Consider the following 25,641-nt stretch of genomic DNA (forward strand, 5'->3'; position numbering starts at 1 on the left):
TGTTATGTTTGCATTTTTTTGGTGATGTTTATTACTGATCCAAGGGTACAGGATGTGACATACAGTAATTGCCATTGAATTGAAAAACATGATTATATGATGTACTTTAAACCAGGGTGTTATAGTATTTGCCACATAAAAGGAGTCCATGCTCAGCTAATTCAGACACCACAATAACACCTTCCTTTTATAATCAGTGTTATCTGTGAAATAGAGGGCGGTGGTTAGAAAGTCTGGCACACAACTGTCAGCGAGCAAATCAGACACGGCTTCCTCTAACTTCTAATCAGATGTAACTCTCGTCGAACCCGAACACTGGTTAGTCATCGAAAGTCCAATTTAACAAACAAAAGGTTGTTGGTTGTGGTATGAGTCAGCTTGTGTGCTTTGGTAAGTTGATCCGGTGATAAAAGGTCGTGAGAAGTCCGTTGTTTTGACTAACAGTGTGAGTCAGAGGGCACAAATTTCGGACAAACAGATCGATATTTACGGGGGGAAAAATACAACCTGCTCGGCAAATCCATTACGTTTTGTATATTTTATTTATTTTACACGGTGAACCAGTGCATATCAATCGACATAATCTCTGAAACATGAAAACGACCGTATAAAATTGACTTTCAAACTTCCTCCGCTATACAACAACCTCAAAGATCGATAACGCTTTACACTAACGGCATTTGTAATACATTTGTAAAGCATTGGTGAATAATATATATATGTATTTTTTTTTCTTTACCAGTGCTTCACAAATGTCTTGCAAATGCAGTGTTACACGATAATTAGTATAAAAACAAACCAAACAACAGTAAAAAAAAAAAAAAGCACTGAAATAACAGTTGAAAATCTGGAAGTTTGAGCTATAAATGAGTCCTTGAAAGCTTGCATTTTGTATAAAAAAATAACCAAAAGTGAAACTAATCATCCTTTTCTTATTGTAGGTAAAATAATCCGTTGGCATCTGCTGTACATTGAGGAGGTGGTTCCAGTGTGGATTTGCACCATGACGCTTGGCAGAGGTGGGCAGGATTCACTCACATTATTTACTCAAGTACATTTATTTGAGTCACTGTTTGAATGACCGAGCAGCACCACTTTACATATTTGGACTAAACACGTCAGCTTAATGTTGAGTACTACTTGCTTGAGTAATTATTTTGGCAAAGTCCACCCACCCCTGACTCTAAATATTGAACAGCTTATAAACAGTAGTTTCAATCAGACCACAGAATTACACACGTCTGTACTACATTTATACCAGTACAGATGACACCATCGTAAAGTCTTGCCTAGTCCAGGTGCCTGCAGAACAGTAAACAGTGGGGTCAGGAAGCGTTCACACTCCTCTATTTAGTCCTCAGTTGTTAATATGTTGACGTCGGATTCGGTAAAAGTTCTTAAAAAGTCAATATAGACTAGCTGCTACACTGCTGTGCATCATTCGCAACAAATGGCATTTTCCACTGATCTTAAAACAAAGTATTGATTTGTTATATTCTAGAGGCAACAAGTGGTATTTAAGCCAAAAGTAGTTGAACAAGAAGAAGAAGGTTATTCAAACAAGGATAGTCTAGAGTGAAATAATACTTTACGCTTTAGTTTTTACATTTCTATTCTTGCTATATCTTCGTAGAGTGATCGCTATAGTGCTAACCGATAGAAAATAAACGTCTTTTTCGTCGACTAAAATATTTAGTCTCAATTTTAGTATATTTTTGACGACTAAAATTGGACTAAAACTAAATTAAACGTTTTTCATGAGACTAAAACTATGACTTAAATGTCCAGACATTTAAGTCGACTAAAATAAGACTAAATAAAAATGAAAGGGAGAGACTAAAATCATCCAAACTTCTATTGAGCATCTGAAAGAGCCTCAGATCATGTACATTCTCTGCCAAAGGATCAGCTCTGAGCTTTGTTCATGTGGAGCAGAAACATGAAGCAGAGGAACAAGATTAAATATGATTATGATGAATATTATCAATGCAAAGTCGACTAAATTCGTCTTAAATTTAGTCGACTAAAACTAGACTAAAATTGAAGATATTTTTTTGACTAAAACTAGACTAAAATCGAATTACATTTTCGTCAAAAGACTAAGACTAAAACTAAATTAAAATATGTTGTCAAAACTAACACTGATCGGACTGCTACAGGTCTGAAATCTTTCTGAGCCCACGGTGTTTGTCTGTGCCCGGCCTGTCTTAGGTTTATGTTCTTCAATACGCAGTGCTCCATTGGCAGTGGGGAGTCATGTGACTCTGGGAATGACATCATGCAACATGAATAGACATTTGGATGAGGATGGCTGTCACACCACCTCCCGAGACTTCCTGATGGCACAGCACAGGAGCATGCTGAAGACCATCCCGAAGACCTGCGGAGGACACACATACCTTTAGACGGAAAGCTTGTGTTATGCACCACTTTCTTTAAGACACCTTTGCGTTGTTGACTAAAAGATAATGCATGTCAGACAAGTAATGAGTAAGTGTTTGATGAAATGCAGCATTACTCAAACATGCATGAGTGAAAAACATGATCTGTTTCTCATGAGGGAACAACATTGTGAAGCATAGAATTTAGAAAACTATGATTCCTTTAACGAAGTGTATAATTAATCACACAGTTACTCACCATGATCACTCCGATGGTGACACCCGCTGCCCCGATGATGTGCAGTTTGGAGGCAAACACGTCATCAATCGCATCAGGGCAACTCTGCAAAACAAGAGTGTTTTGACAGTCAGTGGTGCAATGCTAATGTTACTATATCACCCTGTTTTAAGAGGACTAATAAACAAGGGACAGAATACTATTAGGAATATCTGAAATCCCACTCAGCTGTACCTTAGTGATCAGCTCCTGAAGTTTATCTCCGCTAGGACAGGTTTCTTTGGCAATATCATCTGCAGTTCCAGTTGGACCACAGCAGTTGAGCTAAAAAAGAGATAGTTACATTTAAGTCTTGTGATTTAACATGTAGTAGTAGAAACATAATTTCTTCTCATGGTGATGAATTGGTCCTCGGAAAAATACTCACTCCATTTTGAATGACTTTCAGTGTCTCTTTCAGGCGCTCATCTTTGGTGGCTTTGTAGTTGTTGTAGGTTTGTACGTAGAAGGTAGTAATATCATTCACCACCTGTGGAACATTATATAGTCATAAATAATTTTAATGACTATAATCTATATTTTACTATATTTTTTGACAACGGTGTAGTTTTATTTTAGTCCTTTAGTTTCTTATTACTCTAAAACATTACCTTAGATTGATTTGAAAATCCCCAGATTCCTGCTGCAACCTCTACAGCAAAGATGATGAGCAGGAAGAAGAAGAACTGTACAGAGGAAACAACAATCATTTATAATATGGTCATGACTGGGCATGCATGTGCATGTAGCCTCTTAGGCCCCGCCTCTTAGGCCCCGCCTCCAACAGATTAAAAGCAGATTATGACGCAGCTGTTAACAGTCAGTGGCCTTGGCGCTAAGCTACGGTGAACATTGCTCTATAAAAATGTCCAAGTGCAAATACTGTACAATGGCATTAGGATATTATAAGAGTATTATATGTCTACAATGTAGTTATATAAAAGAATCATGACACTAACCAGTCCAAGCATACAGGGAGACTCCTGGATGGCCCCACAGCATCCAAGAAATCCCACCACCATCATCAGAGCTCCTGCTCCGATCAGGATATACACTCCTGTGGAAGTTGGAGCATCAGTGCAGACATAGACATGCACTTCTTTTTGGTGACAAAATCTCTTGCATAAAAAGAGATTATATGAAAGAAGTGGTACCTGAGTAAAAGACATACGGAGAGTCATCCCCTTCAAACAGGCCTTTGGTCTTAGGGTCCAGTCTGAGCCACAGGCCAATGGCAAACACCGCTGTCCCCGCCACCTGAAACAGAACGGCTGTGATCACTGACAACTCTCCAACTACACAGTGATTATCACACTTTACATGAAGACCAGGAATATTTGGCTTTTGGAAAACCAAGACAAAAAGTGAACCACTGAAACTATGTGCAAACAGTGACTAAAGGAGACTTAATTTGTGCCTACAACAGGACTAAACAAAAACCTGCAAGAAACCAGGTGTTGACAAAGACTAGCCCCAGCTGCAGTGAATGGACTCCACTTACAATGGGGAGAAGCCCAGGCACCACCAGTGTTTTCCTTATACTGTAGGCATAGCATAATCAACCACATGTAAATAACACCGTCAACGTCACTATTTCAGAGATACTTCATAAAGTCACCATAAGTCATTCATATTTTTTCACCATAACAAATGCCTGTGACAGAAAATCAAGTGCATTCCACCCACATGAGCTCTGTGAGCTCTAAAAAGCGCAGACCTAAGCACTTGTCAAGTCAATCCCTGTCAGCAAACAACACTCTGGAAACTTAGTAGCCAGGGAACTGTGGTTCTGTCACTTCTCTGTTGTTAACTGTGACGGCTCCAACAGATCTAATCAAGTCAATTCAAAATCCACCTTACCCAAAAGAAGCCGTTGAAGACGAAGATTAAGTATTTGACACACTTGATTCCCCCGGTGACAGCCATGCTCACTAACTTTCACTCTTGTTTCGTTTAGAGAATGTTTGTTTTCTGGAACAGGAAGCAAGATGGTGTCTGCTCTAAATCTCTCAGCTACACACGCCTACATGACACCACCTGATGGTTCAGTTTGGGAGTGGCAAGTGTAAGTGTGAGTGTAACCTGACCGAGTAACCCCTGCTCTTTCTATTATAAGGACCCCGGCCCGGGTCCCTCTCTCCCGCCCTCTCCCGCTCTCTCCCACTCTCTCCTTTGTTGAACACGTGAACCGCTTTATTTTTGCTTTACGATTCTGTCATGCATTACTGAACACACAAACGTTTTATCTGCCGGGAGGAGGGACTTGTTGAGGCATGCTCAAATAGATTTTTTTTTTCAACTACAGGGAGTGTTGCCTGCACTGCTCAGCATCGAGGTTGCTAAAATGATGAAGGCTGTAGGAGGGAAAATATTTTAAGTATCCGTTGTGCTAAAAGTTTTTATTACATCAGTATAGTCCACAGATGTTATGAACAAAAGGGGCGTGTTTAGAAAAAGAAAAGAATAAAATGTATAAACATCCTTGTCATTCTTTACACAACCCTCAGTGCTTTGGGCTGAGCGTCAAAACAGATATTGCAAATATAATCTGCATAATGTCTAGAATTCAGTTAGAAACACAATAGATTTTGTGTCTAACCTTTTGTAATTTGTTGACAGATAGCAGCATTTCCCAGCAGGGCATAAACTCAGAAGTCCAAAACATTTCTCTATTGTAGAAGACACTGAAGCTGCCATTGTTTTTATTGGTTCGACCAGAGGTAGGAACAAGCTCTTGTGTTGCATGTCATAAATGTCTCAGGTCAATGGCCCCAAGTCAAGCCCCGAGTCATGACAAGCGTCTGAGTTCAGTCCCAAGTCAGCGGCTCACACATTTCAAAGCAAGTCCTGCCCAGATCTCTGCAGTTCTTTCAATGTCGAGCCCTCAGAGTTTTCGCCGTTTGTGGCATTAATAATATAGTATTTGGGCATTAAAAAGCATTCAATTCGAATTGCTTCCACCTGTTTAATAAACCCTGTTTCAAATGTTATCTTAATTATGTTAATATCTAAATTCTTGCCCAAGTTCAAGATAAGTCATAAGTCCACACCTTTGAGTTTAAAATGCCTTATTGTTTTTGAAGAGATGAGATGGGATCAGACAACATGATGTTATTATAACTATATTGCAATATAGTTATAATGTGGTTTGTGTTGCATACATAGTTTATACTAATTTACTACTGTTCCCTATTGTGACTTTAGCGTGTGACATCATCACTTGGACTCTCAGTACCACCATATAAGGGAGGATCGCTGTTATTGTTTATTTCCGCGATTTTCACCGGATGTTTTGGTTGTTTTTTGTTGGGCAAACAGCTGATTTTCCAAGGCATGAAGGTCTGTTTATGTAAATCACAGATCTTTAACAGCGCAGATCTTTTAACAGAAGTAATGCTGTGTTTGTAAGCATTGTTTTGACCCACCATAGAATCTATTTTTATCTATTTCATACATTTGCGTTGCCCACCAGAGCCTCCCCCCTCATAACTGCATTAAAACAGATACATGTCAAGAAGAATGTGAATTGTGAGTCATGTCCTGGATACATAACATTATTTACTGTTATAATGGAGTTTAACTTGTTTGTATCCATACAAATGTAACCACAAATGAGCTGAGTTTGATTCGGTGCAAGGGTTAAACAGTGTGTGTAGGCTGTAGGCGCGCGCTCTCATGATCAACAATGATTAACTCTTCATGACTGCTCTTTCTATAGGAAACCACTGCGTGTCCCAATGAGGGCAAAACATTTCAGAATCATTTCATTCCATTTAAATCCATTCCGTTCTATTAACGTCGAGCAAGACCCCCACTCCACAACACCACCTAAACCACGGCGCGGTGCCACGGGACAGAAATAACGCGTGTTGGACGCCCAGAATTCACCCACACATTAAACTGTGCAATAACACACACGGGTCTGGCAAGCATGCGCAACGCGGGGTGTCACGTGACCCGGCTGGGCTTTGATTATGATCAGAGCGATATCCAAAATCCCGCTCCGATGGTGAACGTCTCCGCGCGGCGCAATGGTGATGATTGAAATGTGCGCGTGAACCCCACGGTGGTGTCTGCGCCAGGAATTGGGTCAGTTGGCCACTGGGGATTAGTCTGCCTCCCGCTCTGTGCACACATGCCGTTTGGTTAAATGTGTCCAAGGCAGGAAACCGTTTTGTACATTGATCAGTAAATCCCTACACACGGTTCCGTATGGTGCGGGAATAAACAATACCTCTCTAATATCTCGACGCGCGTTCTGCAGGTAGTGGGCCATCTCTTATCCGCTACGCTTTGCAAAGACAAAACAAGACAGGATGTTCGCTCCAGACTTACCCAGAACACCAGGTTAAAGGCGAACATGAGGTATTTAATGCACGTCTCTCCGCCCGATAGTGCAGCCATTGTGATAGAAAACGGGGGGGGGGGAAAGCACCCTGTGTAGCACCTTACAGCACCGAGGTGAGGATAAAGCGTCCAGCGCAATCTCAATGCGGAATGAGGTTATCGCATACGCGCGTCGTGCCGTGCGCTCTCGGAGTGATCCGCCCCCTCGACGCTCAGCTCTGGCGACGTGACGCCAACTCTCCTCCTGGAAGTTGTTCTTAAACTACTACAAAAATACAACAATCAGCAATGGGTGATATCAGTGAAGCACATTTTAGCCTATGAGATACTGGTGGTTCAGTTGGGCTGTTGTGACCTCTCGTGTTTTTGAAATGGCACATACAGGGTAACAGTCAAACAGCCCCGTGTCCCTGCAGCACACTGCTACTGGCCGTGCACTGACGTCATCGCCCAAAACACCCCAGCGCGCTCACGGGTTCACTGTACTGTGCATGAATGAACGTGCACAGTGTTCATTTTGACAACATATTTTATTTTAGTTTTAGTCTTTTGACTAAAATGTAATTTAATTTTAGTCAAGATTTAGTCGAAAAAAAAATCGTTTCAATTTTAGTCTAGTTTTAGTCGACTAAAATTAAGACTAATTTAGTCGACTTATATTTATAATATTCATTATAATCATATCTAATCGTGGTCCTCGACTTCATGGAGCTGCTCCACATGAATAAATGTCAGAGCTGATCATTTGACAGTGAATTTTAATGACATGAGGCTTTTTCAGACGGTCAATATAAGTTTGGATAATTTTAGTCTCTCTTTTTCATTTTTATTTAGTCTTATTTTAGTCGACTAAAATATCTGGACATTTTAGTCATAGTTTTAGTCTCATGAGAAACTTTTAATTTAGTTTTAGTCCAAATTTAGTCGTCAAAAATATCACTTTGACTAAAATTAAGACTAAATATTTTAGTCGACGAAATTAACACTGAACGTGCATGAGTTTGACTGTCAGTTCAGTTCATTTCTGTATCACTGCAGTGAACATACTTGTGTCTCGTGGTTCCTGTAACTACTTACTCATAACGTCATTATGTGTAAGCTTTTAGAATTTGATTAATCATGCAGACGTCAACATTCTACCATTTATAGCCTTTTTATATATGAGCAATTCCATTCATTATTTCAAAACACAGTTTAACACTTAAATGTTGATGAATATATGGATGCTTATGTGTTATTGTTGTGCATTAATTGAAACAAAGCAAGCAACAAAGAAACATTTGAAATGACAAAAAAATGTACTGCCAGTTGAATGATTCTATACGATTATAATAATAATAATTGTAGCGTCAAAAGCTATAATTTTATAGTGAGACAGAGCGGGTATTAAATCAATAATGATATGGAGCATGGTTTAAACTTCTGCTAAGTGACCCCAGTTGAATGCATTGATTGCCGTGTGATCAATGCACTGGCCCTCCATGTCGTACACTTATATACATCTGCACTCAGTGAAAAAGGTTGGACACCTCTGCCTTAGACACTTCCTCAAAACTCCTTTCAAGGCCACAGAGAGGTAAAGTTCATCCAGTGTGTAAGGACTAGGTCGTCCCCAGTCCCCTCACCTGATCAGGAGGCTGATCCCACCTGAGCTGCATCTTGATGTGGAGGAGCAGCAGCTCTACCCAGACCAACTGGGCTCCTTCTCTTCCTGTTTCTTCTTTCAGTCATGTCATAGGTCTACAACAAACAATAGCATGGCTTCATTGTGTCATTATAATCAAAGACTTGAGAATGACCCCTCTGATTGTCCTATGAGTCAGCACTGGAGCCTGTTAGTCCTGTGTTTACACGTGTTGCGGTGCCAAAGTGCCATTATGGCGTGAGATCTCAGAGGAGAGTGGGCTTTTCCACAGGAGCTGTTTGGGTTGGCCCGGCTCGGTTTTACGCATGTGTGGACCTATCACTCAGCGGGCACATCCTGCCTTTGTCTACATGAATGTTTTGGATGGTGTCAGTCCACAAGTGCTCACCGGTGAAGAGAAAACGACTCCCCGGTTCGCCACAAAATAACCTGATAATGGGAGGGGACATTCTCGCATATAAAACCTCTTTCTTTTGCCCAAGCGCGTCTTTCTGTCTAGCACCATGCCCTGACTTTAGTGGATTTGTGAAGTTGGTCGTTTTTTGTTTTTCAGAGTGCATTTTGGTAAACAGCCGGAGAATATGGAGGTATGCATGCCCAGTTTCCATTATTTATTCATGTATTGAGTAATTTATTCTTTTTAATGCAGCTCCAGGATTACATTTACTGTGATCGCCGTTGTCGAATATAGGATTTTTTGTCTTGAATCTGATACAATTAGGAGAATAATGTTTTATATAACGATCAAACTAGATGTATTTTCTTTCTTAATACTTAAAGGCCTTTAAAGGATTTGTTTGTAAGCGGGAGTTAATGATAAATATTATAATATAGTCATTTGTAAATATGCACGAATAGCATTGGTGCATTATTGGTCTATTATTAAGTCATGAGTAATCTGTTTTTATTAATGCTTTGTAAGTATAACCTACAGTATTTTTGGCAGACACTTTTTTAATATTACCAAATCTTTAGAAATATACACATTTTTGCTGTTTGTGATTTTTGTGTGTGTTGAATTTGTGTATTTTTAGTTGTTTATTTGTTCATCGTTAACTTGTTTGTAAAAGGGTTCGTGTCAGGTATTTAAGGGTAGGTATGTCTTTAACTTGCTAGCATTTAATCTTGAAAATACTCAACTAATATGTTCACTAAAGCTTTACAAATGTGTATTAATCATTAAGCTTGCATAAGTGGTTTTGTATGATTCACGATTAACTTGTGTCTGTAAATAGGTAATAGGTGTTCCTCACAATGGGGAAATAAGCTGCTTGACCCCCCCCAAAAAAAAGTCACCACAAAAAAGGTCAAACACTCTGATATTTGATTGAAACGCCTTTGCACTGTGTCAATACGCTTCTGCAACAGTGCCATCCCATTCATTCTCTATAGGGGTTAAGATCCAATCCATGTGTGCTCCCGGTTCCACTCTTTCACACATGTGAGCCCATTGAATCTTGGAATATGCCCGCGCCATCACATGGAATAACCTGGTCATTCAGGATGTTCAGGCAGTCAGCTATTCTCATTCTTTGGGCACAATGAACCTAGACCTGACCGACTGTAGCAGCCCCAGGTTATAACATAATAGTTAAATCCAGGTGGTTCTTTTTATTTTTTGGGGGGGTCAGGAGGAATCCTCTCGGGCTGGCTTCTTACTGTCCAGGCTATACTCTGCCTCAGGTTTCTTTACTCTCTGCAGTTTTTATTTTGTTAATTCAGCTGATGAGGGGGGGAAGAATGGAAACCCCTTGCTTTTTTCTTTTTTCTGCCAAATTGTAAAATACCACACTTAAAAATGTGAATCATCATGAAAGCTGTAATATTGTCTTTCAGATCCACCTGAGAATGTATTGGCTATGCTCATGCATCCTCATTCATCTGACAGGTAATACCAGCAATGTTCTCTGCGCAGCATATGAACGGAATATTGATTGGTTTTCATGAATGATCAAACTCTGCCATCTTTGCAGCCCGTGCCGCTGCCGCGAAGGGACGGTGCAGTCTGTTCGGTCGCCAGCACGTCCACACGTTCGATGGAGTTTTGTACGACTTCCCCGGAGACTGCAGCTACCTGCTGGCCGGGGACTGCGCCCGCCGCTCCTTCACGCTGCTCGGTGAATCCATTTATCCGCTCAATCTTTAACCTCTGAGCCCCCACATGAAGCGAGCCCGTTTTCTCCACTTTGGCTTTACCCAAATCACAAAAACGTGCCGGAAAGCAACAGTAGCGCATTAAAAGTGCGACAGAGACACACAACTAGTGATGAAAAAGCAACAAAAACAGAAATGACAAAAACGTGAGGAAAACGCAGCAAAAGAGTGACAAAAATTAGATGAAAAATTGACAAAAAAGTTATCATCAGTTTAGTAGGTCTTAGCTTTCAAATGAGGCTTTACACTGGACTATAGGCAGTAAATAGCATCTTTATAGCATCTTTATTTATAAACTGCTTTTCATACCGAAAGGTATCACAGAGTGCTTTACAGATTACAACATTTAAAACAATGCGCCTGGGACAACCTCCCATATATACATTTTATATATTAGGATTAAATAAATAGATTAGTCAGTTAAAGGCTTAGCTAAAAAGGTGGGTCTTGAGCTGCTCTTAAAAACATTCTCGTTCTCTGCAGCCCTGAGCTCCTCCTCAGGTCGTTCCAGAGGCGAGGGCCGTAATATTGGAAAGATGCCTCACCATGAGTCTTTTGTTGACTTTAGGAATGACTAGGAGACCCCTGAGGAGGAGCGAAGGGGCCGTGAAGGTTTATAAGGTAAAAGCAGTTCTGAAAGATAAGAAGGACCAAGACCATGAAGACATTTAAAAACCATTAAAAGAACTTTAAAATCGATCCTGAAACACACGGGGGCCAATGCAGCGATTCTAAAACCGGTGTAATGTGGTCCCGCCTCCTGGTCTTCGCCAGGACACGAGCTGCTGAATTTTGTAAAAGTTGCAAACCTGAGATCCTCTTTTTGGGAAGACCAGAAAGCAGGGCATTACAGTAGTCGATACGACTGGTGATAAAAGCATGCATGAGCGTCTCCGTGTTGGCCCGAGAGAGAATGGGGCGACTCTGGCTATGTTCTTGTCAGAAAATTAGGGTTAAAACCTTGGTTTTCCAATTCTGGAGAACGCTTACTTGAAAGAAACGACACAGAGATCAGTACTTTGGTTGGCTTGCAAGGGAGAATTGCAGTTCACCACAGCTACGCAGCGTGGTTCTCCTGCACCCATTCTCAACGAGTTATTTTCTGCACAGCCTTTTATTTAGTCTGTCCATAGCATATAACATACAGAGGTGGAGTTACATTTTACATCGTCCAATACATCTCAGACACATGAATCACACTATTTTATCTAAGTGGGGAGGCCTAGTGCGTGCAAGGCCATCTGCTCTTAGTGACACACAGTTAGCCTGCACGCGCCAGGGCCCCCCTCACTCTCGGCGCCTTACTGTCTCCTTATTTCTGATAAAACAGTCTCTTACAGATATTAAGGGAACACTGTGGCACTTATGCTAACCTTGCAGATAATTTCAAACACTTGATTATTGCATCATTCTTATACCAATAATTTTATTGCAGTTATTACCATACTTACAATTCTATTACATTTCCCTCCTGTTTATCAAAATGTTAGCATATTTTCTCACATCCAGATACACCCTTCCTTCCAGATTTCAGTGTACCCTTCATATTTGTTAACTAATGCTTTTTACACCCAGAGAGGTAATACCTAAGCAGTGTAATAATTGTCAGTTCTGGCTGTGCTATCTTCTGTTGGTACCAAACGTATGTGTGTGTGGTAAACTCACTCGATACTGCCTTCTCAATCGTACGTAAAATGACAGTTCTACACAAAGGTATACAACAACATCCGCAGAATACAAAACAGGCTGTCAATGCTAACACAGTGGTCAGAAGAGGTCCTGCCACACTGCTCCATCTCCCAAAAAGCTTGTCAAACCACTCCTGTATTACGTTGCTTACCCCTGTATGTACTTTCAGAGTATTTGCCATGATTTTTAATTGTGTCAATGTATGTGTTAGGGACCCATCTGCTGCTGTATTGTTGGGAATGAATGTGCAACACTGGTCTCCAAATATGGAGCAGACTCCTCCTTTCTCTGCCAACAACATGTCCACTGCCATTCTATTCTGCCACGCCATTAAGGACGTGTGATGTAATTGACTCCCCAAACTTTGCCCTAAGTTATGGGTGAGATTGGTCAGACGTTGCATCTGGAAGTGCAGATAATTTATTCTGTCAACATTTTTGTTTGGAGTTACAGGGAATACTGCTGATATCAGTGGGAGGTTTTCAAACCCGGTGGCAATTTGATCCACCAATTTATACTCATTAGGGACCCCCCTTGGGACGCCAATTGCATCCATGTATGTGGTGTCGGGCGCCACAGGCAACAGGACCACAGGTGAAGACGCTGTGTCACGCCTCCCCCTGGTCCCCCGTACCTGTGGGGCTGTGATAACCGTGGCAGGCCATATTAGGGACACATAGGCACAGCTCCCCGTACCGCTGGCTTCCATGTGACCTCGTAACATGTTGCCTCCACACCACCGCCATACATCTTGTCGTTGTATAGTCAGCATGCCATTCCCTTTTAACTCCAAAGTCTTATTACACAGGTGCTTAGGCACCCTTCCAACGTCTATGCATGCAACATTAGATTGGCACGTGGTGATGTCGTAGCAGGTAAAGGTGGTGTCTGTGGGTAATGCAAAAATAGGTGGTTGTGTATTGCTGGTTACTTTTGGAAATGCTGTTTGATAGGTAGTGCACATGTTCCTATCACCTGTTCTGCTCGCTAGAGTGTGTGCACAAGATTCATTTACAGGTAATGCATTTACCAATAATAATTTGGGCATTGCTGTCATACATACCACACAATCCTGTCTTACCGCTGTGCCTACCCCCAATGCCTGTCGCACCCATTCATTGCTAGTCGAATTTAGCCCTGTTGCTGCATACATATAGTCAGATGAATCCATTGTGTCCGTGTCTATTGCAGTAATGCCTGTAGTTACTCTTCCCACTGTGTGAACAACCGTTTCTTTGCTTGCGACTGCCACAGCGCAGATGCTTATGTCACAAAACGGGTCTCTGCCGGTAGTGTACCAATAGAGTCTAAATATAGGGCACTGTGTAATGTTTTCCATGTGTTTACTGTCACTGATAAGTGTTTTGGTGTCTGTATGAGGACTATCCTGCCCGCCCACACTTTGGCCTGTGTTGATGCTGCCTTGGGTACCCACTGATCCCCTGAATTAGCCACCTCATTGTCCCATGAGTTCCCCCCTGGCAACACCACAGCATACACTATGTCATTTCTAATGTCTGCTTGATCTGACAACTTGATTCTTCTATGCACAAACTTATCATATGGCACTTGAAAGGTATAAGCTTTATTCACTGGTACACAAAATTTGAGCAGTGTTGACTCTGAGCTTTGAAAAGAACATGGATCAGATGACCATACGACCTGTTCCTTGTCGTCAGTGCCGTCCGCACCATGTGTCCACGCCAGGATGGTCACCAGGCCCCAATGGATGGCAAACGTGCTGATGATGACCAGGGTTTTTTTCCCTGAATTGGAAGTGCCACTCATCGTCGCAGAGTAGTGATACTTTGCGCACCGTAGTACTCTGTTGTTGTCTCAGCTTACAAGAGAAGTCCTGCGTCTCTCCGGTTTTACTCACTCGACGTGGTGGGTCCAGAGATGTTCAGGTCTGGCAACTCCCGCAGCTTGCAGTGAGACAGGTGCACCCACGTGGTTCGTGCCTCCACCTTTACAGCTGTTGGTGTGGCCAGCAGTACTCGATATGGCCCCTCCCACCTTGGACTGTTCCACTTTGGCCTCTTCACAGCTTTGATGAACACCAGGTCCCCGATATTCACCAGCTGTGAGGATACAGTAGAATCGTTCGGAAGTTCGTGCATTTTATACAGTTCTCTTGTTAACATTGTCTGTTTCATATGCCATGATAAGTCCTTTGGTATATTGTCCTCTTTCTCTCGTACGTCAGCTAGTCCAGGAAGTCGCATTGGTCTGCCATGTATGATCTCAAATGGTGAGAGTGTCTGTCCTTCTGCAGGCATCATGTGCATATTCAATTTCACCAAGTCTATGCACTGTGGCCATGGTCTTCCCGTTTCTTTTAGAGCTTTTGCTAGTTTGTTCTTTATAGCCCCGGATGGATGGAACGAGCAGTGATTTTTTAGGGTGATGTCGAGGTTCGTGGCCATCGTTGAGATTACCTCATTCACAAAATGGCTGCCGTTGTCTGACCGTATTATTTCTGGGATGCCAAAAGTTGGTACTATATGTTTACATATTGCTTTGGCTACTGTCATGGCATCTGGTGTTGCTGTTGGGAATATTTCTATCCATTTTGAAAATGCATCTATTATTACCAAACAGTACTGTACTCCTTGTACTTTGTTTAATTGTATGTAGTCCATATGTATTACTTGAAAGGGGTATTTTGGCTCTGGGAATCTACCCCTCTTTGGCCTCATGTTTCCTTGAGTATTGTTCATTGTGCAGATTAAGCACAGCTTACAAAAATTCTTTGTATACGTATTGAAACCATAGGTGTGGTAATATCGTTCTACTAGTGCCACCATCCCTCCTGTTGAGACATGGCATGCCCCATGGCTCAATTCAGCAGCCCATTTGAAAAGTGATTTAGGTAACCAGGGTTTACCATCGGGCCCTCTGTACACTTTGTCTCTCAAAAGTGCACCTTTTGCGATCCATACTGTTTTTTCTGATTGTGGTGCGTCATTTTGGTGTTTCTTCAAAATGTCTAAAGGGTCAGTGTCTTCCTGTTGTTCTGTGTACATGACAATTATCCCCGATGCTGCTTTTTTTGCGGTGTCGTCGGCCAGATTGTTTCCGAGTGTTACGGGATCTGTCCCCTTTTTGTGAGCTTCACATTTACAAATGGCCAATTTTGATGGCAGATGTATATTCTCTAATAATTTCTTAAGGAATCCCCTAAGGGTCACTGGTTTCCCTGTAGTAGTTTTGAAACCTCTTAAGCTCCATTGCTTGCAAAATGTATGTGCAGAGCCACATGCATATTGACTGTCAGTCCAAATTGTTACAGCTTTGTTTGCATATAAGCGACACGCCTCCACTAAAGCAGCCAGCTCAGCTGCTTGTGCTGATAGATTGCTCGGTAATTTTAGTGCTTTGATAACTGTGTCTTTTGTTGTAATTGCATAGCCTACATTATTTCTCCCTTTTTGGTCTTTACTGGCGGAACCATCTATAAAAATAGTATCACCGACTGTCAGTGGGGTATCCAGAAGGTCTGCTCTAGTCTTATATTCAGTTTGTGCTAAATCTACACAATTATGGGGATCACCATCCCCGGGAAGAGGCAGTAACGTTGCTGGATTGAACCCTGCGCACCGCTCTAGTGTCAAATGCGGTTGTGAGAGCAACACTGCTGTACACATAAGGTGTCTGGCTGGTGACAGGAAGGTCATGTTGGTTTGCAGAAGTAGTGCTGAAACAGCGTGTGACACTTTAAGCGTCAGTGGATGAAACAGTACTACTTCTGCTGAGGCCTGTACAGCTGCAGCTGCTGCTAGCACAGCCTGTACACATGGAACAGTGGCCCTAGCTACTGGGTCCAATTGTACGGAGTAATATGCCACTGGACACATTTTAGAACCGTATTTCTGCATTAATACTGACGTCATAAATCCATTTCTGCAGTCTACCGTTTGTATAAATTGTTTTTCATAGTCTGGAATGGCTAACGCCCCTGTGTCACATAGGTGTGTTTTAATTTTTTCAAATGCTAAATCCGCCTCTTTAGTCCACGTTAATTTATCCGTCATGGCTAACTTTTGTTTGAACATCATGTCTTGCAGGGGTTTTACGATCTCCGCATATCCCAGAATCCACATGCGACAATAATTGCTCAAGCCCAAAAAGGACATCATTTGCTTTTTAGTTGTGGGCTTTGGAGCCACTCTGATTGCTTCCTTTCGAGCATCATCAACCGTCCGGCCTTCCGCACTTAGGGTGTGGCCTAGATATTTCACTTGGGGTTTCCAAAGTTGGAGTTTGTTTTTGCTCACTTTGTTCCCTGTTTTATACAGATGATTTAGCAGCGCCAGTGTGTCCGCAATACATGCTTCCTTTGTCTCACTTGCCACCAATAAATCATCCACAAACGACAGGATCTGTGAATGTTCAGACGGTTGATGTTGCGCTAGACAGTTTGACATTTGTTGTGCAAAAATTGTGGGCGATTCGCAGAACCCCTGGGGTAACCGCGTAAATGAGAGCTTTTCTCCTTCAAATGTGAATCCAAACCATGTTTGGGCCTTTTTTGACAATGGAATTGAGTAGAATGCATTTGCCAAATCAATCACACTGAAATATTTTGCTGTCGGTCGGATACTGTTGAGCAACGTATGTGGATTTGGGACATTCGGCGACCTCTGTTGTACAGCTTCGTTTACTGCACGCAAATCCTGTATCATTCTCCATGCCACAGAGGGTGGAGCTTTCTTTACTGGAAATATAGGTGCGTTGCACTGTGCTGTAGGGCACGGAATAATTATTCCTGCTTTCTTTAGATCTTCTATGACTGTTTAATCCCTGCTTCCACTAACCGATTTACATTATCCACATGTAGAGTCCCTGCACCACATGTAGAGTCCCTGCAAATCCATATTTCTTTGTCCATTTTGATAGGTACTTATCGAGGGAAATATTTTTCCCTCCATTTCGCATCTGTTAAGTCTTTATCACTTGATTTTACTGAACGAGGTGTAACCTCATGGTCAGCCATTATGTGGTCTGGTCGTCTGGGGAAAATGCTACGTGCTCTGCCAACGGACCCAATGTCAAGCTTCTAGTGGCTCCCCTGTTGGTTACCACCGGACATTAGCTAGGTGTTCAAGATTCACACCCGTTGACAAATTTTAGATTCCTCAGATTAACGCCTTTTGACCCTAATAGAATTAACAGTGCTCACACAGATTCACAGGGAAAAAAAAAATTACAAAATAGCACGTCGTTAATTCTCATTCATTCAATCATACTTTTCATTCATGTTGTCTGTCTTGACCGCTCTGTCTTGAGCTTGGTTGTACGTTTCGTTCAGTTCGTCTGTCTTGACTACTCTGTCTTGAGCCTGATCGCTCGTACTTCAACCAGTATGCATATAGCGCTTATATGTCTCACTCTGTCACACAAAGTTATCTGACCTCTGTCTTTGTCGCTCGTTCTCCTCTGGCTCGGATGACGAACCGTCTCCGTGGAGAATGAGGTGAGATGGACGGCCACTGGAAGGTGGACTTCTCTCGTTGCTGTACAGACTTCGCCAATCGCCGTTCACCCTCCACGAAGATCAGCTGTCATCCGGCTCGAAGGACCATCTGTATGTCAGAAAATTAGGGTTAAAACCTTGGTTTTCCAATTCTGGAGAACGCTTACTTGAAAGAAACGACACAGAGATCAGTACTTTGGTTGGCTTGCAAGGGAGAATTGCAGTTCACCACAGCTACGCAGCGTGGTTCTCCTGCACCCATTCTCAACGAGTTATTTTCTGCACAGCCTTTTATTTAGTCTGTCCATAGCATATAACATACAGAGGTGGAGTTACATTTTACATCGTCCAATACATCTCAGACACATGAATCACACTATTTTATCTAAGTGGGGAGGCCTAGTGCGTGCAAGGCCATCTGCTCTTAGTGACACACAGTTAGCCTGCACGCGCCAGGGCCCCCCTCACTCTCGGCGCCTTACTGTCTCCTTATTTCTGATAAAACAGTCTCTTACAGATATTAAGGGAACACTGTGGCACTTATGCTAACCTTGCAGATAATTTCAAACACTTGATTATTGCATCATTCTTATACCAATAATTTTATTGCAGTTATTACCATACTTACAATTCTATTACAGTTCTTTAGATGGTAAAAACCTCTCTTTGTGATATTCTTAATGTGTGGAATAAACGCCAGCTCAGAGTCAAAGATCACACCCAGGTTCTTCACCTGTGAGGAAGGATTAATGGACAGTGACTGTAGTTTGGGTAAAAGTCTCTCTCTCTGAGCCTAGGGGCCGATGATTAACATTTCTGTTTAGATTTGGCTAAAGGTTAAGGCGGTAAGAGGTTAACTTCCTTTCAGGCATTTCGTTAACACTTTGATCTGCTTCTAGGTGATTTTGTGGATGGCAAACGGGTCGGCATCACTCTGTTCCTGGGCGAGGCCTTTGAGTTGCACCTGTCTGTGGATGGGATGCTCTCACAGGGAGAAAAAATGTAAGACAAAACTGTGTATCTTCTTTCACATCAGTCAGTTCTTGTTTTTGAGTTTTTGTGTGTGTCTTTTAGCCTTTCTGTCCCGTACGCCTCCCATTCTCTGTTCGTGGGCACCGAGCTGGGCTTCTACCGACTGTGGAGCGAAGAATTCGGCTTTTCCGTGACCGTCGACGGCGCGGCTAACGTCGCCGTGACGCTGAGCGAGAAGCACGCCAACGGCACCTGCGGGCTGTGCGGAAACTTCAACGCCATCCCAGCGGACGAGTACACCGCTCAGGAAGGTAAGCAAAGCTCTTCTGGGTGATGGCCTGTTTACCGAGCGGAATCCGGGAATTTGTGTGAGTCACCGAGACCACGGAGAAACAGGAAGAGTTGCCCCAAGAGGAAATGATAAGAAGTTCAAAGAAAACAGCAGTGGTCGGATGAGATTAAAAAATACTTATCTGATTGCTGTGCATGTGTGTGTGTGTGATTTCAGGTTTCATCACAGAGGACAGTTATGATTTTGCAAACTCCTGGGCCGTCAGGGGAGCGGGTCAGTCCTGTCAGAGAGTCACCCCGCCCAGTATGACCTGCAACAGCACCAAAAGGACCACAGAGGTGAGCCCCCGTCAGACAACACGCACGTACTGAGGGCTGAGAACGTTTTGGTCCGGTCAAGTGTTACACAGGTCCTTAGTGATGGAGAATTATCGAGTTAATTCGGCCATAGCACATTCCTTTCGAATCTTATCATATTGTACTGTCAAAGGGGAACATTCAGGCGCCGACCTTCTACATGACTTGTGGCCTAGTAAACGTGGCACATTGTCCGAGAGGTAGACTGTTAGTGCCTACGTCTAACCGAGGCTATATAGCTCTCTTCATGTGGAAGTATCCCCAGACTCTGAATGATCAATGCTCTGAACATTGTGTTGACTGTTCAAATGTCTCCAGGCCTGTAATACGGTAATAAACTTCTAACATGTAAGACATCCAGACCGTGTCCCGTCTCTCCATCCACATCTCCTCCGGACTCCTTTAGTATTTCCCTAACACTTAGGTCCTTAGCACAGCTCATGAGGAAAGGTGAGGATAGTGTGAGCTGCTCCTCGCCTAATGAGACAGGACAATGAATTCAAAGTACTTTCCAAGACACTCAGGCGGACTGGGACTGAAAAACAGCCCTGGACTCTGACCAGCCTGGCCCAAATTAGCGTAAATGTGCACTTACCACCTGCCTTAACGGAGCGAATTTTCTCCAGTTTGGCCCTATCCAAATCTAAAAGCTTCTCGACTGGAGAGCAACAGTGTAGCACCTCATTTGAAAGCTGAGACCTACAAAAGTGATTGTAACTTTTTGTCAAGTCGCCGCATTTTTGGTCATAATTTTGTTGTTTTTTCATTAGCTTTTTGTGGCTTTGGTCGTGTTTTTGTCGACTTTTCATCACATTTTTTGTCACTTTTTTTGTTGCTTTTCCGGCACATTTTTGTTTTGTTTTCATCCATCATCCATCATCTTTTTTGTCGCTATTTTGATGCTTTTCTTTTTAGCTTTTAGATTTGGGTAAAGCTCGGTTAAGGCGGGACCGGTGGCCCTTCTGTGCTCTTCCAGAATGGACATATGGCCAGTCCGCCCCTGTTTCAATCCTATAAATGCACTCTACTTTTTACTCAGATTTTGTTTATGAAAATAGAACTCATCTTAAGTTGTCAGACGTGCTGATGAAAGACATTGACAACAAAAACATGGGTAAACTTTATGTTGATTTTTTTCCCCCTCTGCTTTTCTCCGCACTTTTCTTCTCAAAAGTTAATTCATGAAACCAATAAAGTCACTATTATCCAGAGTCTTATAGAGATAAACATTTGAATAGTTTCTCTATCCCCTACAACAGACGTCATCAAACATTTTCACATGGAGCGCCACTTAGAAAAGATCATACTGCTGAGTTCAGTGACACAAATAAGAAATGGAATGGAAGCTTATTTGTCTTGCACTTTTCACATGACACAATTCACCCAAAGCGCTTCACACGGGGTCGGGAAGTATTGTGGTAATTCTGTTAATCAACCAATTGATTGCACAACAGTGTAGTTTTGACGATGTATTTTTTTAGTTAAAGCTTTATTCATATTCCTAGTTTGTGAAACCTTTCACTGACAATGACAATAAAACTTGTTCTGATATGTCACTCAAAAATGTTATTACATGTTTACAGCTGAGAGGGGGCTCTGCGGCCCCTCCCCTGGACGTTTTTTTTTATGCCTTTGGGCCTTATATTTTCTACTTAATTCTACATGACTGTACCCAGGGGCGGACTGGGACTGGAAAACAGCCCTGGACTCTGGTCAGCCTGGCCCAAATTAGCGTAAATGTGACACTTCCACAAATACACATGTCAACCTCTTACCACCCGCCTTAACCGAGAGCATTTTCTCTAGTTCGGCTTTACCCAAATCTAAAAGCTTCTTGACCAGAGAGCAACACTGTAACGCCTCATTTGAAAGCTCAAATCTAGAAAAGTGATGGTAACTTTTTGTCATGTTGTTGCTGCATTTTCATCACTTTTTTGTCACTTTTTCGTTGTGTTTTCGTCTCTTGTTTTTCAGGGGTTTTTTTTCATGTTATTGTTGTTTTTTCATCGCTTTTTTCATTGCTTTTCACATTTTGTTGTGTTTTTGTCACTTTTTTGTTGCTTTTCCAGCACATTTTTGTTCTTGGATGCTTTTCTTTTAAGCTTTTAGATTTGGGTAAAGCTCGGTTTCGCCCGGGGGTAAGGGTAAGGTAAAGTGAGAGGCCAGACCGGTGGCCCTAGAGCCAGTGGCCCTTCTGTGCTCTTCCAGAATGGACATATGGCCAGTCCGCCCTTGACTGTATCACACTGATTACAGGGTTTCCCGCAGCGCTTTCCTGTTTAGGGCTGACACCTTAACTGACTTCTTCTTCAAAACATTTTTTTTTTGGTTGTATTTCCTATTTATTTTGTTAATAAATAATTTTTCAATGTAGTAAAAAGAGCCTGAATTAAATTAAAGTTTAGTTTGACTTTTTAATCTTTAAAACACCCTATAATCCTTGTTATTTTATCTTCTTTATGCGCCTATATATATCCTGTTACTACTGCTCTCGTCTCATTGTGCATGATGGCGCCTCAGTGCTCTAGCTCCCTTGCTCTTGTTTCCCTGCCACATCCTCTTGATCATCCCTCTGTGTTTGACGTGCTCAGATCATGTCGAGCTGCAGTGCGCTGGATGCGTCCTCTGTATTCCGCCACTGTGCCCACGTGGTTCCTCCGGAGGGCTTTCTGGCCTTGTGTCAGCAGGAGGCCTGTCAGTGTGAGGGGGGCAGAGAGGACTGCTACTGCCCCATCCTGCTGGAGTACGCCCGCACCTGCCACGCTCACGGGCTGGTGCTGCACGGGTGGACCGCGGAGAGCCAGTGCTGTGAGTGATCAACTCAACTGTACTTTCTCATTTAGATTTCGATGATCTTGTCTGTCTCATTCCAGGCTGATTCCTATTTACTTTGTTTCATATAGTGCCCAAGTGTCCTATCGGGATGGAGTACAGTGAATGCACCAAGTCTTGCTCCACCAACTGCCACAGCCTGAACATCCAGGAGGTCTGCACTGAGGACTGCACCGATGGATGCACATGTCCAGGTAATGTCCAGGTAATGTCCAGGTAATTCAAGGTCATAGTTTTGGTCCACGTTCGAGAATGGACCAAAATCATGATCATAATTAACCACTTTTGTTAGTGAGTGACAACTTGATTGATATGATCACTGAGTCTATGAACTAGCTTTAGTTTAGTCTCACAGCTGCTCAAAAAGGTTTGCAATGAAGTTTAAGACTTAATTATTATTACCCTCTCTCCTCAAGTGTGCATGTGTGCGTGACAGAGTGAACGAGTGAGTGGATGAATGCAGTTAAGGGTATGAATGAACAAAGTGTGAGTGACCAATGTGATTTTAACTGTAAATTAAATAAATATATTTGGATAAAAAAAAATAAAAAATAAAAAAAAGACTTAATTATTATGAATTCCAACCCCCTCGCTCAAAGTTTTAGTACATTAGTTCACTTCCTTTGGCTTTATCCACTTTCTTCTAGAACACAAGCACTTTAATCTTCATACATTAAACATCCCCCTTGTGTCTGCATCTCCGGGGCCATAACTTTCGCATACAAATACTGTCATATTTTTCACCTCTCCGTGTTCAGTGGACTCTCAGCAACACATTCATCCCCTCCAATTTCAAATCAACAGATCCTACCTCAAACAGCAAGCCACAATATGTCAATTTGTCATAATTCATATTTTGGTGAGTGACAAATAAATGTTATTGTGTAATGTTTTTGAAAAAAATGGTGTTCATTTTTAGACAGGGAATACAATTTTGTGACCCGATATGTCCCTATGACTGAAATACTTCATTTCTGTAAAAAAGAAAAAAAAGAAAAGAAGAACTGGCACAGTTAGATTCCGCCTGGACTTTTTTTTTTTATAAAGCATGTATAACTTTAGTGTTTTGACCTACTGGTATTTTGTTGACTACAGGGAGCACACATTATATTGATTATTTCCACTTCTGTTCTTATTTGCTACAGTACAGACAGAGAAAGAGCATTTTTAGGTGCAAATATGTGTTTTTCATTCAGGCGGAATTTTGATTTTTCTGTTTCAATCTAATTTTTACTTACAAACTGTAATTTTTTAAAATTATTTTTCACTGAAACAAAATGTCCCAAGGATAATTTTGGCACCAAGATTAGCCCCTTGAAGAGGCTGAGTTAAACCCAAATAAACACATGTACAGCATTTTGGGGAAAAGGGCCCTAAACAAGAAAGGGTTAACAAACATAATTCCTGGCTATTCTTTTCTTCGTTTTTATAACTTTCAAATAGTTTGGGATCTGGACTAGAGGTCGACCGATATATCGGCCGGCTGATGAGAAACATCTGAGAGAAATCGCAGTGAGAATCCCGAGTTTGTACACCTTTGATCATAATTTACCAATTTTATGTTGCAGACTTTTGTTTATAATTTCAGAAACATAAGAGATGGAGACTTACAGTTTTGTTTTGTTTTTGGAATCTGCTAATTTCTGTCTTTCAAATGAGCTACCTCTGAATTTAAATCAGCCCTTTGGCCCTAATAAAGCGCCCCCTGCTGTCACAGATCAACACTGACACATTTTACAGTTTAGAAGCATCATAGGGTCAAGGATCATAGGCAAGACTTTTGGAAAAATCAGCCAAATAAATGAGCCAATTAAAATCCCCTAAAATTAGAAAAACTCATATCGGTTGACCTATGGACATTCTGCTTCTCATTCACTGTTTCACCCCTTGTACAAAAACTAAATCAATATTGTATATATTGGCAAGACGAGTGAGCAATAGAGCTTTACTTCTTGAAACCTTGCGGCTCACTGTGGGGCCACAGTGGAAATAAAAGTATGTCTATATTTGCCCTGCCTCACTCTTCTGAAATGAGCCCTGAAAAGATGCACCGAGAAATTGATGGCATGTGTTTGTTGTAGCGGGAAAGGTTTTGGACGGAAAGCGCTGTGTGGAGGTGTCCCTATGTTCCTGCGTCCACATGGGCAGACACTTCCCTCCTGGGGCCACCATTTCTCAAGACTGCAACACCTGGTAAGTCACCATCAGGTCTGGGATACCTGAATGATACTTTTTCCGATAACCTATACTGAAATATTTGACAACTAGAACCAGAAAACCGAACTATCATGTTTGGAAGATCTGCAAATCGGGTTCATCTGCAATGTCAAAAATGTGTGAAAAATGGGGAATAATTTGGGGGAAAATGGGGGGAAATTGGGTAAGAAAAATGTAGGAAAAATGGGGAAAAATTAGGAAGAATTGTGTAAAAAAAAAAGGGAAACTGTGGCAAAAATTGGGGGGAAAATCCCACACACTCCTTGCCTCGTGCTCTTTTCAGTTTTATCTTCCGTTTAGTCTCATTTTGCTCGTCTTCTCTGCAGTGTGTGTCGTCATGGCTCGTGGGAGTGCACTAACGAAGGCTGTCCAGGTGACGGCGTATTTCTGAAGTTGGATTTATCTTCCTGTTGTTGTCATAACAATCATTAACGTCTCATACCGTTTGCTACGTCTGCAGGAGAGTGTCTCGTTTTAGGCCAGTCCCACTTCAAAACCTTCGACAACAAGTTCTTCACCTTCAGCGGGCAGTGTCAGTATCTGCTGGCCCGGGACAGCCGAGACAACGACTTCTCTGTCATTATTGAGAACGTGCAGGTATTTCTGTTTAATATACTGGATCGCTTTGCTGTTTCTGATATTCAACTGTTTGTGGTTGATACCTCCAGTGCGCGGATGACCAGGATGCCGTGTGCACCCGCTCGGTGACGCTCAGCCTGCCCTCTCTGGAGAACATGACCATAAAGCTCAAACACGGAGGACTGGTGTCTGTCAACGGCATGGACATCCAGACGCCCATGCACCACGGTATTCACTCGCGCTGAACGCCAGAGAATCCATGTGTTTTCCACCGACTGATGAGTGGTTTTTGTACAGGTCATCTGCACATCCAGAGGCTCGTCCAGTCGTCGGTGCATGTGCGATACAGAGAGGACCTGCAGATGGAGTGGGACGGCCGCGGTCGTCTTCGCTTAAAGGTGCAGAGGGATCATATACATTCACA

General features: G+C 42.2%; 2 protein-coding genes across 2 annotated transcripts in view; one reads left to right on the top strand and one right to left on the bottom strand.

Annotated features, from left to right (window-relative positions):
* Window positions 1–2,163: 2,163 nt before the first annotated feature.
* On the bottom strand, window positions 2,164–7,249 carry cd9a (CD9 molecule a). Its single transcript, XM_079567415.1, has 8 exons — window positions 6,994–7,249; window positions 3,813–3,915; window positions 3,618–3,715; window positions 3,270–3,344; window positions 3,047–3,148; window positions 2,854–2,943; window positions 2,641–2,724; window positions 2,164–2,380 (listed from the first exon to the last, which is right to left on the bottom strand). The coding sequence occupies exons 1-8, from the start codon at window positions 7,060–7,062 to the stop codon at window positions 2,315–2,317; spliced, it is 687 nt and encodes a 228-aa protein (XP_079423541.1). The 5' UTR covers window positions 7,063–7,249; the 3' UTR covers window positions 2,164–2,314.
* Window positions 7,250–9,231: 1,982 nt separating this feature from the next.
* Window positions 9,232–25,641, top strand: part of vwf (von Willebrand factor) — a gene marked incomplete at its 5' end in the record, with an annotated part of 45,555 nt that continues 29,145 nt past the window's right edge. Inside the window, 13 exons of the mRNA XM_079567595.1 lie at window positions 9,232–9,237; window positions 10,487–10,538; window positions 10,624–10,767; window positions 18,869–18,971; window positions 19,044–19,252; window positions 19,450–19,571; window positions 22,181–22,397; window positions 22,493–22,615; window positions 24,503–24,614; window positions 24,965–25,011; window positions 25,099–25,235; window positions 25,307–25,445; window positions 25,515–25,615. Coding sequence (XP_079423721.1) covers window positions 9,232–9,237; window positions 10,487–10,538; window positions 10,624–10,767; window positions 18,869–18,971; window positions 19,044–19,252; window positions 19,450–19,571; window positions 22,181–22,397; window positions 22,493–22,615; window positions 24,503–24,614; window positions 24,965–25,011; window positions 25,099–25,235; window positions 25,307–25,445; window positions 25,515–25,615 — 1,512 coding nt within the window. The remainder of the gene's footprint in view (window positions 9,238–10,486; window positions 10,539–10,623; window positions 10,768–18,868; window positions 18,972–19,043; window positions 19,253–19,449; window positions 19,572–22,180; window positions 22,398–22,492; window positions 22,616–24,502; window positions 24,615–24,964; window positions 25,012–25,098; window positions 25,236–25,306; window positions 25,446–25,514; window positions 25,616–25,641) is intronic.

The sequence above is a fragment of the Gobius niger genome (genome assembly GCF_951799975.1).
Source record: "Gobius niger genome assembly, chromosome: 12".
Classification (NCBI taxonomy): domain Eukaryota; kingdom Metazoa; phylum Chordata; class Actinopteri; order Gobiiformes; family Gobiidae; genus Gobius; species Gobius niger.

Excerpts from the sequence above, each read along its gene's own strand:
- cd9a (XM_079567415.1), bottom strand. The coding sequence starts at position 7,062 with ATGGCTGCACTATCGGGCGGAGAGACGTGCATTAAATACCTCATGTTC. Across the intron at positions 3,916-6,993 it reads CCTTTAACCTGGTGTTCTGG|GTGGCGGGGACAGCGGTGTT; the intron begins GTAAGTCTGGAG and ends GTTCTGTTTCAG. Across the intron at positions 2,944-3,046 it reads TGAAAGTCATTCAAAATGGA|CTCAACTGCTGTGGTCCAAC; the intron begins GTGAGTATTTTT and ends TCTCTTTTTTAG.